This window comes from Carex rostrata, chromosome 2, assembly GCF_964058835.1.
Source record: "Carex rostrata chromosome 2, lpCarRost1.2, whole genome shotgun sequence".
Classification (NCBI taxonomy): domain Eukaryota; kingdom Viridiplantae; phylum Streptophyta; class Magnoliopsida; order Poales; family Cyperaceae; genus Carex; species Carex rostrata.
This window is the reverse complement of record NC_135919.1, coordinates 6072573-6085869: the sequence shown is the minus strand read 5'-3', so window position 1 is coordinate 6085869 and position 13297 is coordinate 6072573. Positions and strand designations below refer to the sequence as shown.

General features: G+C 32.2%; 2 protein-coding genes and 1 long non-coding RNA gene across 3 annotated transcripts; all 3 read right to left on the bottom strand.

Moving 5' to 3' along the window:
* Window positions 1–277: 277 nt before the first annotated feature.
* Window positions 278–2299, bottom strand: LOC144549532 (putative aquaporin TIP5-1). Its single transcript, XM_078298302.1, has 3 exons — window positions 2094–2299; window positions 1754–2004; window positions 278–723 (listed from the first exon to the last, which is right to left on the bottom strand). The coding sequence occupies exons 1-3, from the start codon at window positions 2218–2220 to the stop codon at window positions 310–312; spliced, it is 792 nt and encodes a 263-aa protein (XP_078154428.1). The 5' UTR covers window positions 2221–2299; the 3' UTR covers window positions 278–309.
* Window positions 2300–3608: 1309 nt separating this feature from the next.
* On the bottom strand, window positions 3609–4812 carry LOC144571321 (putative aquaporin TIP2-1). The gene is made up of 3 exons (XM_078320576.1): window positions 4636–4812; window positions 4253–4503; window positions 3609–4170 (listed from the first exon to the last, which is right to left on the bottom strand). The coding sequence occupies exons 1-3, from the start codon at window positions 4760–4762 to the stop codon at window positions 3805–3807; spliced, it is 744 nt and encodes a 247-aa protein (XP_078176702.1). The 5' UTR covers window positions 4763–4812; the 3' UTR covers window positions 3609–3804.
* A 7070-nt stretch (window positions 4813–11882) lies between these two features.
* On the bottom strand, window positions 11883–13055 carry LOC144550513 (uncharacterized). Its single transcript, XR_013510458.1, has 3 exons — window positions 12727–13055; window positions 12320–12402; window positions 11883–12152 (listed from the first exon to the last, which is right to left on the bottom strand). It is a non-coding gene; the product is annotated as an uncharacterized LOC144550513 (long non-coding RNA).
* Between the last annotated feature and the right edge of the window lie 242 nt (window positions 13056–13297).

The window sequence follows — 13297 nt, the reverse complement described above, 5'->3', positions numbered from 1 at the left end:
GGTGGCTGAAGACAAAAATAATTGTGCACAAGGCCATATCACTTACTCAGGTAATAGCCAGAAGAATATATAATTGCACATGTCGAATCCATATGCAAAGTTTTTGGGCAGGCAGAGAAGATAAGTTGTTGAGTAAATGCAATTTTGCAGTGTCAATTTGCGATAGCTGCTTGGTTGATTTCCCCCCTGGGACTCAGAACTTTATAAAATACAAAGCGACTATGTCTCGGTACTCAGAGCACTTGCAAATGAAAGAAATTATTACAAGTAAACCTAATTAACACATATAGATACACAGCACAGTAAAAATCACACTAGCACTGCCTCCCCTGCTCCATTGCCGGGCTGTGGAGCTGCTTCTGACTGAGGAGACATATATGGATACACCAGATTTTGGTGCACAAGCGCAGCCAGAGCAGCACCGAGAAAGGGGCCCACCCAATACACTGCTTGATTTTGGAAATCACCACTAATGACAGCCGGCCCGAAGGACCGAGCCGGGTTCATGGACCCACCAGTCAGAGAACCTGTCGCAAGCACCCCTGCACCTGCCACTAAGCCGATGGCAAGGAGACCTCCGTTGCGTGATTTTTTGCTGCCATTTGTCAGTCTGGGATCACAGGCTACATGAATTGTGTAGACTAGCATGAAAGTGGATATACATTCCAGAACAGCCGCCCCAAATCCGGTCATCTGTGTTGCTATCTTCGTTGCCGGAATGGTCTTTTACAAAAACATTTTTAAAAATATATAAGTATCAACAATATAATTGAATTAGAATTTAACATAATGCATATATATTCATAGAAAATTATTTTAAATTTTGAGAGTGTTAATGCTATACACAATAGTGTAAGGATTAATTAGCTTATATATTTGTAAAATATACTGGTGAATGGTGAAGTAGGAAATCAGGAGCAGAGAATAAGGAAATAATTAGGATACCATAAGATTGCCATACCTCCATAGTGTCACAAGAATAAACCATACAAGATGAAACCGATATAATTACATAATATTTAGTTTAAATAATATAACTAACAAATAATTATCCACTTACAATTTAAAATTGTTCATTATAAATTACTAATAGCCCCCCCTTAAAAGTTAAAACAGATATAAATAATTGTTTATACAATACAAAATTATTTCAGTTACCTCAGAAGGTTAAAATGACCCATTTGTTATACGCATTATTATAGAACATATGAGCAAGTTAATTGGATAAAATAAAATTGACACACCTAGAAGGAAATAAATCTGCTGTTATTCTTGAGGAATAACAGGAACCTGCAATTCCAATCACATCCGTTGATATTGATTGAGATTCACGCATGAAAAAGGATTTTGATTGAGATTCGCGCTTGAAAAGATGTGAATGGATGGGATTTGAATCCCAGGTTGCTGTTATTCCTCAAGAATAACAGTACATTTGTTTCCCACCTAGAAAAGGTTAAGACTGATAAATTTAGTAATATTTAATTTTTTGAGCCCTTCCTGACTTTTTGACAAGACTGCAATTCATTTTTCCTTCATTCTTCACTTTGTTTTGCCTATTTATTTTTAGGAGTGTGAAAAATTATTATTTTACTTAAACTACTACTAAAGTATATCTGATCAACATAAATTCTATTTTTTGAATTAAGAGTTTGATGTAATTGTGTAAGTTGCATTTTATTTTATTTTTTTAATGCAACAATTCACATAATTTACTCGGAAAACAAGTGTTATAAAGAAAGGATGTGGTTCTAACTTGGCCTGCAGAGGCAACCCGTAGGAGGAGGCAAGCAAGGGTAGAGGCCACCATTTGAGATATCCAATAAAAGATAGCAACAGGTACAGAGATATGGCCACCTAACGCGAATGCAAAGGTGACAGCCGGATTGACGTGGCCACCAGATACATCAAACGCCATAAAAACAGCAACAAATAATGCAAACCCTTGAGCGATTGCTGTTGCAATAAGCGAAGAAGCATCGGATGTGACATCAGGATTAAGCATTCCTGTTAAAAAACAATAAAAAAATTATGAACCAGACACATCTCTTTCTTGTGGAAAAATAGAAAATAAATTTGTTGAAGATATGACGAACGAGCACAGATGGCAGAGCCGACAGCGATGAACACAAAGAAAAAAGTTGAGATAGACTCGGCAACATAAGAGCGGAGTGCAGGGGCAGAGAAACACTGCTGAAATATGGCCCTCATGTCAGAAGCCATTTTCTGAGATGAGGTTGTTGAGAGGTTTGAAATTTAATAAAAATGGATTATGGATGAAAGGATGTATAATGATAGGAACAAGGATTTAATATTTGGGTAAAAGAGTGCGAGAAAGAGAAGCAAGGGATGCGACCAGGTTGGATTTGAATGAATAGGCGCGATTTATACTGCCTTCTAACAAATAAAACCTTACCTTTTTATTCAAAATTAAATCATAAAATATATATTTTAAAAAATAACGAAACGATCGAAAACTAAAAGGGTGCATAAGAAAAGGGCAATTTCGGATTATTTACCTTATTTGAAAGGCCCGCGGGCTAAGATATGCGCTCATCAGATATTTTTTTTTCACGAAATGGGCTGAACTGAAGTACCCAGAAATACAGGTTATTTTATTTAGTAATATAAATAAAATAATTTAAGAGCTTTAAATCTAAAAATATCGCATTATTATTCAACGACATCTCAAGCTTAATGCAACGCAGTATTTATATTGTAGAGGATAGGACTAGTAGGGGTGAAAACGGGTCAGATAATATTTCAGTTTCACCGAATCCGAATATGTATTTAAAAATTAGATATGAATATTTGATGTCTGAATATTCGAACATATATAGATACTGATACGGATATAATTTTCAATTTTAATTCTTCATATCTTAATAATAAATATATACCAAATAATTTAATATATATTATGAAAAAATTTATCTTATTCACTATTATAATTAGATAAATATTATTAAATTTTTATATTTTTTTAATAATATTTATATATATATTTTTTAATAAATAATAGTATTGAAAAACAAATATCCGATCCGTATTTATATCCGTTTAATATCCAATATGTATCTTTACTTGAAAAATAAAAATGAATATGTATCCGTTTTCACTTTTCAACCCTAAATAGGTACTGGTTGCAACAAAAAAGGAAAAAGAGAATTAGAGTTGAAAGCATTGAAACTGGAATAAATAAATATATAATTTACATATATTTTGGACCTTAGCAGTGACATATCTATCTAATTTGATCATATGCCAGAAAGTGAAAATGAGGACTTAACTGTCGGGGAATTATAAAAGTCAAACAATTATATCTCATTTAGAGATCAAACAATATATTTCATCTCTAGATCAAACAATATATTTCATCTCTAGATTAAACAATCTCCACCGTAACCTAAAGACTTTGCTATATATATATATATATATAAACCATAAACTACCGACGGGGCAGTTCAAATAAATTGATGCAATTTAATTAACACAGAGATAATTCACTATTTACTTATTAGTTTGGTAAATCGTAAACCTGCAATATTAAAGATTATTTGTTAAAACAAGCAACAAACCCCAAGTAAAATTAATTAGAGACATAATGAAAGAAGGAAATAAATCTTATGCAATGAATTTACCAAAGGAAGAAAAACAGATAATTAACAATTAATCCGCATGCATTTTACAAGAACAACATAATGTACACAATATGTACATTTATTAATATTAATTTAAACACAAGCACCAAAAGATCAAACTGCAAAAGATATATAGGAGAACAAATCAATCAACTGCTTGCTTGAATTAAGGATAGTCCTGGGCAACTGATTGGTAAGATCCAATAAAGACATCACCATAGATGAACCCAGCAAGGCCACCACCGATGAGAGGCCCCACCCAGTAGATCCAGTTGCAGGCGAAGTTTCCAGCTGCTACAGCCGGGCCAAAGGAGCGAGCCGGGTTCATTGACCCACCGCTGAATGGTCCGGCAGCCAAAATGTTTGCTCCAACAATGAATCCGATTGCCATTGGGGCGATCGTGCCCAATGAACCCTTCTTGGGGTCAGCAGCGGTTGCGTAGACAGTGTACACGAGTGCGAAGGTGATCACAATTTCCATTACCACTGCTTGAATCTCGAAACCGGCATCAACACCATGGGTTGGGATGGCCTGCATATATGAGAATATAATATTAATTCTTTGATTGGTCATGCATCAATTAAATTAAAGCTAGCCAGTGACATATACTTACCAAGCCGCCAGTGACATACTTCAAGAGGAGGCAGGCAACGGAGGCACCGAGGCACTGAGCTATCCAGTAGAAAATTCCAGTGAGGATAGTGATGTTGCCACCAACGGCTAGACCGAAGGTAACAGCTGGGTTGAGGTGGCCACCAGAGATGTTAGCAGCCATTGAGACTCCAACGAAGAGTGCAAAAGCATGTGCTATGGCTATGGCCACAAGCCCCGCAGGGTCCAGGGCTGCATCTGATGTCAGCTTGCCTGTTAATTGTTATGCATATATGCATGCATGTGTAGCATGTGTAAGTGTAAATTAATTAATATATACAAATGAAATGAAGATATACAAATGAAACGAAGATATTATATATTAATATAAATCTGATCGATTACCATAAGCGATGGCGGAACCGACACCGGCAAAGACAAAGAGAAGGGTGGCAATGAACTCTGCCAAGTAGGACTTGATGGATGTCACACTGAAGGAATCACCTATGCTTCCAAATGCAAGCTTCACCATTTTTAATTTGCTAGTCTGTCTGTCTCTCTCTCTCTCTTTATTAAGCTTGACTGCACGCTAATCATGCTCATTAACTCTGCTTTATATACAAATGAAACTGGGCTTTTGCGCAATTGGTACATGGGCCAGGCCTGGTCATGGAAGAGTAGTCTAGATCAATTTAATTTTAAAAAGATTAAAAAATGATAAGACGGTGGGATTGGGATAGGACAACAGGGGAGGCCATAAGAAAATAGAAACCAAGTGATCATTGAGAGCCGCCCAACCGCCCCACAATTTTATTAAGCTGCGGGATTAATGAGCTTCAAGACACTTCTTAATCCACAATAATTTGCTTTTTCATAATTATGCATTTTTTTTTATAAATTAATTTGTTGGCATGTATACGGACATATATGTTATGATAAGACTCAGGATTATTAACTACCAAACGATCGAATATGAGAGGGTTCCAATGCCTCGTACCTTTCATATCTCATATTTTATCGTAACTTTCATATCTCATATTTTAAATTCTCGATCCGAACCGTTCAACATGATATCCATACTAAAATATAGTTGGGGATGAAATTTTATAATTTTTGAAATTTTTTTTACTATTTTTTAAGATAGATAGAAAATCATTGTGTTTTGAACAGTCCAAAATCAATGATCTTGTACATATCTTAAAAAATAGTAAAAAAAAAATTTCAAAAATTATAAAATTTTATCCCCACATATATTTTAGTATAAATATTATATTGAGTGGTTCAGATCAATTGTTTGGACTTTGAAAATAAAATATAAAATATGAGGTATGAAAAAATAAGGTATTGGATCCCTCATCAACGTGTGTATATATATACACACACACATTGAGGAGGGATCCAATGCCTCATTTTTTCATACCTCATCATTCGTTCAGTATTGAGAGGTTGAAAGTTCAGCAAACTGATCAAGCATATCATTTTTGTTTAACAAAGTGAGAATTATTTAAATTAGAGTGTCAATTTCATAAATTATTGAGATTTTGAATCTGACGTGACAATTTCTATTTTAATTTCAAAAATACACGTCAGTTTCTTATTTAGAAATTATTCGGTAATTTTTATTTATTAAGAAACCGTTTCTAATCACCATATTAGCGAAATGATTCAGTTAAATTCTTTCTTTCATGTTTCTTTGATGCTATTTCTTCTAACAGATACTCTAAAATTAATTGTAGAGATATAAAGATTTAAAATTTGAGGGAGATTTTAATTTTAAACAATGGTCGATAATTATTTAGAAATTGATATCGATGAATTTCAATTGCTGGATGTAGATGCTCTTATAATTTTAAAATCATGGCATATTAATAATAATATTACTCAGTGTTTTAAAATGCGGTTTTGTTCATGCATGCGGAAGACCACTGCATATATATGCGGTATGCGGACGCATATGCGGATTTTCATGCGGATTTTAAATAAAAATTCACGTGTATATATATATATTCATATTCATATATTTGAATTTATTTTCACATAATAACATAACCAACAATAATTTTTTGATTTTTTTAATATAAATTTTAATTAAAATACAATCAAATTATCAAAACCGCATGGAAAACTGCATGGCCGCATATTTAGACCGCATGGCCGCATATTCGGACCGCATGGCCGCATTTTTAATCCGCATGACCGCATATGTGGCCGCATGGAAAAACCGCATGAAAAAACCGCATGAAAATTCTGAGCACAGCTGCCGACCGCATACGCATATGCGGCCCATGCGGCCGCATTTTAAAACATTGATATTACTAATGTTATGATATGACTTCTATTATATCAATTGTTATAATTTTGACTAATTTAAAAAATACACAATCATAAGATATATATTTTTAAAAAAATTATATTATTACAACCAGTGTTTTAAATAGCGCGCTATAGCGTTTTTGGACCCTAAACGCTAAGCTATGGCATCAAAATGCGCTATTTGAGCTACGAACGCTATAGCGGTAATAGCGGCCCGCTATAGCGCATATTAAACTATTAATTATTAAATTTGCTGTTTTTTCTTTTCTTTTCAATTTATATGGGTTTTAAATAAAGATGCAGATTGGATTTTAACCGTGATTTTTTTTTTTACAATTGATGTACTAAACTTTATATTAAACTATTAATTATTAAATGAGAGATCCATTAAACAAAATCAAATAAGGAAGCTATAGCGGACTATGCAGCATGAGTTTTTTTTTTTTTTCTTCTTCTTTCAATTTATATGGGCTTTAAATAAAGGCTCAGATTAAATATATTAAGATATTTCTTGAAATAACTAAATGATACTTACTATATGGTAGGTTGAATATTTTGAATAGATTAAGATAGTTAATTATGCCTTGATGTCTAGGTTATTTTGAAATTTAAATAGAAAAAAAGATAGATTATGTCATGATGCTGAATATATTTTGAATAGAAAAAGATCGATAGTTTATGATATTAGTATTACTATAGATATTTTGAGTCACAATTTGGACTTTTTATTGGTTCAATATAAATATTATAATTTTTTAATTAATTTGATGTTATTTATTGTTCTATGACACTTAGATAATGTTGATATTTAGTACAAATATAAAATATATGATATAATTTTTATAAAAATAAAAAAAACGCTATGTGGTATAGCTTTCGCTATAGCGACGCTATTCGCTATAGGTTTTCTTTTCTGAGCTTCCTGCTATGACGCGATAAACGCTATTTAGAACCTTGATTACAACCAAGTAACTTTATATCAAACTAATTATTTAAGTATTTAATAAGTATTACATATTTGTTTAAAAAAAATTAAAGCCGGGCAATTTCTTGGGGAAACCAATGGCAATGACATGCTACATGTTACAAACAACTTACATCTATTCTAATATATAACAATTAATACTTAACAGTTTTCTATTTTAAGGTCTCTTTTTCACTTTGGGTTCTGATGAATTTGAAGAAGATTTTAATTAGCAAGAATTTTTATATATATATAGATCATCAGGTAATTTATAATATGCTATTTCCTCCAGTTAATTAGAAGGCAGAAACGGTAACATAAATAAATTAAATTAAATTAAATCAAATTAAATTTTGGCTCTGTGCAGCTAGCTGTGCTGCATGCATGCTCTGATTTACATGTTCTCACGAATCATACATTTTGATACCAGAGAATAAATGACCTACCATCTTTTTGTTTTTTACATTGGACTATTTGTAAGTGGAGGAAACAGATCAATGAAGCAATTGACTCAATCCATCGATCCGATTCAATATAATTCAAGCCCTAACAGGAATTAATGTGGATCCTCTAAGGAGGAAGAGATATATATATATACGGTGCCAAGAATTTTAATAAAATAAGAAAAATATTTAAATATAAAATAAAATTTAATAATTATTTTGAACAATAAACATATTATATGTATATTTAACAATAATATGATGGATTTAGTTGGTGTGCTATTGATAGTATAGAGACATGTCGTGCTACTAACTCAAACACCTATTAGATATATTTCAAATGATAATCTAACTATTGAAACCGATCTACTTCATAAGTAATGCGTTTACATACATTTAAATATACATTTTTGAATTTACATAGTATAAAGTCATGTGATAAAAAATGAATGCATTAAAATTAACTTTAAATTTTTTTTATTTTGACCGCTTAAATTAATTTATACTAAATGAATTACTTTTTTTTCTATAAATTTTGCAGGTAAAAAAGCATCAATATTAGATATCCTTTTAGTGGCAGTGACATGCTGCACAGTAGAGATTGTGCATGCTTTTCACCAAATCCGGGTTCATCTAATTAATCTAATCTAAATTAAGAAGTCATAATTACGTATAAAGGGATAAGAACTTTTTGGCAAGTAGACTTTGATGAGGTGGCATTGTTTGGCATGTGGAGGGTCACATGCAAAGCAAATGCCCAATTCTGCCTGGATCAATTTCAAAACATTATCTTCTTCCTAATCAATTAATTAATTTGGTTTAGGTGTCAATACTCAACACTAACATGCTATGTTCTGTCCTTGTTATGACAGTGGGATCGACAACATATATATATACAAATTAAAAACCGATCTGATTTATTGCATGCATGTTGTTTCATTAATTAATTAATTATATATATTGACATTAATTCATATATAATATATACTATGGTTGTTAATTAATTACCAATTTTATAAGAACCTAGCTAGCTAGCTAGCTAGTGTGGTAGTTTATTGTTGTTTTAATATGACAATGTCCATCTAAAACATTAATTAGAAACTTCACCAGAACCAATTAATTTTATCTATACAATATATATTCCGACAAATGGTCCAATATTAGGTGCATGTCTTAAAGTGGAATTGATTTTCACAGAAAATTCATCTAATAATAATAGCTAGCTTTCATAGCACTTGGCCTTATTAGGAGGTTGTCTCAATGCTACAGATTCTCTGTGGATGGAAATTATATATATTCTATGTACCTGTACCACTGATAGAGTTGTCTACTGGTGATCTGTAAGACTGTAACCACTAATTGCCTAATAATTCACACATGATTTTGGACTTTTTCTTGCTAGGTCTGTAACTTCCAATGTCAATTAGGCCATCTCTTGACAGTTTATATAAAGTAATATATGATTGATTTCATGATTTGAATGTTAAATCATGTCAGTACGTATACAGTATTAACATGCCAGATCAGGTTCTACAGCTCTTAGATCAAGTGTGTATAATGAGTTGGACTATTGCATGTGTTTTACGAACGAAATAACATGTTTTATTTCATACTTATATTTTGCAATTTTAAAGCTTAAAAATCAATTTGATCCGTTCAATGTGATATTCATATTGAAGAGGATCAAATTTAATATTTTTGAAAACTTTTACTATTGTTTAATTCAACATGATATTTATATTGAAATGTGTTTAAGGATCAAGTTTTATATTTTTTGGAAACTTTTTATGATTGTTTTAGAATTTTTGAAAATAACTATTTTTAATGGTTCAGAATTTTTTAAAAACAATGATTATAAAAAAAATAGTTTTTTTTTTTTTTCAAAAAATGTAAAATTTGATCTCCAAATGCATTTCAATATAAAAATCATATTAAACAGTTCGGACCAACATTTTGAACTTAAAATAGAAAGATATGAATGTGAAATCATAACCACTAGCTAATTGCCTAACTCTATGTATTATTAGTATTATACATGGCATACCGCATATATATATATATATATATATATATATATATATATATATATATATATATATATATATATATATAGCCGCCAGAAAGTTGTGAGCCACAAAAAGAAGAGGATCTTTTGATGAAGTGGTTAATTAATGAGCGATTTGTTTATTAATTGTTGATGAAGACAATCAGCAGGCGCAGGAATTGATTATAATTGGGATTATACATAAAAATGGTACGTAAAGTACAGTTGTCCTGAACAAGTGGATGTGCATACGCGCGTGGCCCTTACATTATAATGCCAACGCTAAACCACTTTTAAGGCAATTTAATGAACTTTATGAGACCAAAATTGCCTTTTTTTCATTTAAAACATCTGAACTGATAATTAATTAATTAACTACAGTTAAGGTTGTGTGAGTGTGACTAAGAAATTAATTAATTAAATTTCTCATTGATAATGATAAATGATCAATAATTCTTGCAGCTAGGGCAGATTCAGAAATTTTATGAATGAATTAAGGTCAATATATAGATAGCAAATAATATATATTGATAATGCATATTGATGTAATAATATTTACGCACAAATAACTAATTGCAACATTAAACGAGCACATTAGGTTTAAGCTAGCCTCGATCTCATGTCCTGTCCCCAGTTCTATCCAACAACCATCTTACTGCGCGCATTGAAATCACCAATTAAGTAAGATCCATGCATAGATCTACATACAATTAGCTAGCTAGCTCTTTAAGCTAGCTTAATTTAGTCGTAGTTCTTGGAAAAACAACAACTTTCATTTGTGCCTCCACGGATGGTCCATACACACATGATATATCGTGTGCCTTTTTGAGTGTATATGCATGCTGGGGGATTTGGAAGCAAGAAATGATAACATTTTCAGGGAAAGATCGACTCTGCAGCCAGAGAAGCTGGTGGAGATCGAAGGTGCACGCTACACGAGGGTCTCCTATGGCTTTCATATTGCTAGCTAGGATGCTCTGTAGCTTCTGCATGCATGGTGTAAAACATAAAAAAAAAAAACAAAAAACAAAAAAACACCTCTATATATTTTTTACTTTTTTATGTCTCTGTTTCTGTTTGTCCATTATAGCGTACATACTACATATATAGTACCATACTACATAACGCGGGTCAATATTTCACCGTACATACTACATATATAGTACCATAGCCTCAATCATCCGGATAAGCATAGCCCACAAGTCTGAATTTGTTGTTCCAGAAAGTAACAATTAATAGCCCAAGATTGAAATTGATGGCCCAATCCAAAGGTAGCCCATCAGGTTCAAAGACATGCCTTTCAGAGTCCCCGTGTTCTAGGAGTATGTTTGAATGCACTCTAGAATAGCTAGAATATAATAGCTACTGTTTGAGAATGGTGCTAACTTATATTCGGAATAGAAAATACTATTTTCTCTCTCCTCACGCTTCACCTTTTCTTTTTCGCTGGGCCTGTTCGGCAATAGGTATAATAGTGAAGGAATAGAGGAATTGTGGAATTGAGAATTGATCACTCTTTTTCTCTATTCCAACTGTGTTCGACAACCTTAACAACTGGAATAGTAGAATAGAGTATTCATTAAAATATAGAAATAATAGGAAATGACTCTTATGACCTTATTGAATTTTGATTAATATACTATAATGAGATGAATGTTAACACATGAACAAATTACATATTCAACAATATATTAAATGAAAATAGTGATAAATAAATACAGTCATGCAATTTTCATTAAACAATAAATTATGATAGCATTAAACATTAAACAACAATAAATTTAATTCCAATAAACAATAAACAATAAATATATTAAATGTATAGCAGCTGTAATGTAATAGAGTGGTTTGTAATACAAAGTGATACTAGGTACCAGCAAATACTAGTAAATATAAAGTAAAATGATACTACAACAAGTGTTTAGATTACATGGTTTTAACATGAAACAAAAAAATTATGAAAGAATAAAATTAAAAAAGTAGAAAGGGTATGGGAAAAACAAACAAATGAATAAGAAAATTAGAACATTCATTCTGGAGACAGTACTTGGAGAATTCAATGCTCACTACCAGGTTCAATACCAGCACCAACTGGTACCTGTTTAATTTGCAAACTAGCCCTCCATTTCTTCAATAATTCCCTTTGCCATCAGTTGTGCTGAATAAAACAAAAGTATCAACTAGGAAATTCCAGTGGTGCAATTTCCAGTCACTCACAGTGATCTGATCAGAGAATTTCAAAGTTCATCAATTCCATTTCTTGTTTTAAAGAGAAATAGTTGGTTCCGATCAAAGAATTTAGATAAAAAAAGTACTATTACGTACCAGTACCACAACGTAGTCGCTTTGAACTCACAGCATCAAAGAATTTTGAGTAAATTGGATTTGGAGTTGATTGAGGGAGCTAGCTAAAAAAGGAAACATATAAAACCAGTCATATCTGACTAATTTCAATCAAATTACTAATCAATCGAAAAAGATACTTTTTTCATCCTAATATTTATTCTTTCCACTAAATAGTCAGATTCCAGTGCAGTTCTACTGGAAGATACGAACAACAATCTTAATTAAGATATTTTATCTACTAATTTGATACTCTACAACACAAGATTAAATCAATAACAAGACCAAAAATGTAGAAAAAATCAATCAAAGGATACAAACAATATTAAATCAAAATAGAAGTGAAAAAAGGCAAGAGGTTGAACGGGGGAAGAGAGAGACGAGCTTACAAGAGAGACTTCGGTGAAATAAGCCATTAAATATGGAGAGTATCAAATAGAAGGAGAAGAAACCTATTTTTTTCCTCTGGAAACGTGCAACATAAAAGCTGGGCTGAATAGAAAATGAGAAGAAGAGTGACACGTAAGCAAAACTAAGGGTAAAAAAGTCTCTTTCAATTCTCTATTCCATCTCAAATCTCAATTCCACCTCTCCCCAGGAATTAAAAAGTGCGGAAGAGACCTCTATTCCATGGTCTTTATTCCAGTTAATTCTCAAGCTGTTCGGTGAGAATAGAGGCTCAATTCCACCTAATTCCTCTATTCTCTACCAGCCGAACAGGCCCGCTGAGAACTATTTCAGAACGCTATTCGATGCTGTTCCGAATAGCTCATAACTTGTTTGAAATTTGGATTGATGACTATTTTTTTTGAGAAAATGGATTGATGACTATTCAGAATAGCGTTACTATTCAATTCTGAGAACAGCACTATTCTGAATGCATCCAAACGTAACCCCAGTGGTGTGGTGTGAAGCGTTTACTGGATGGTCAAAACACGAATTCGAATCACCTGAGGTAAC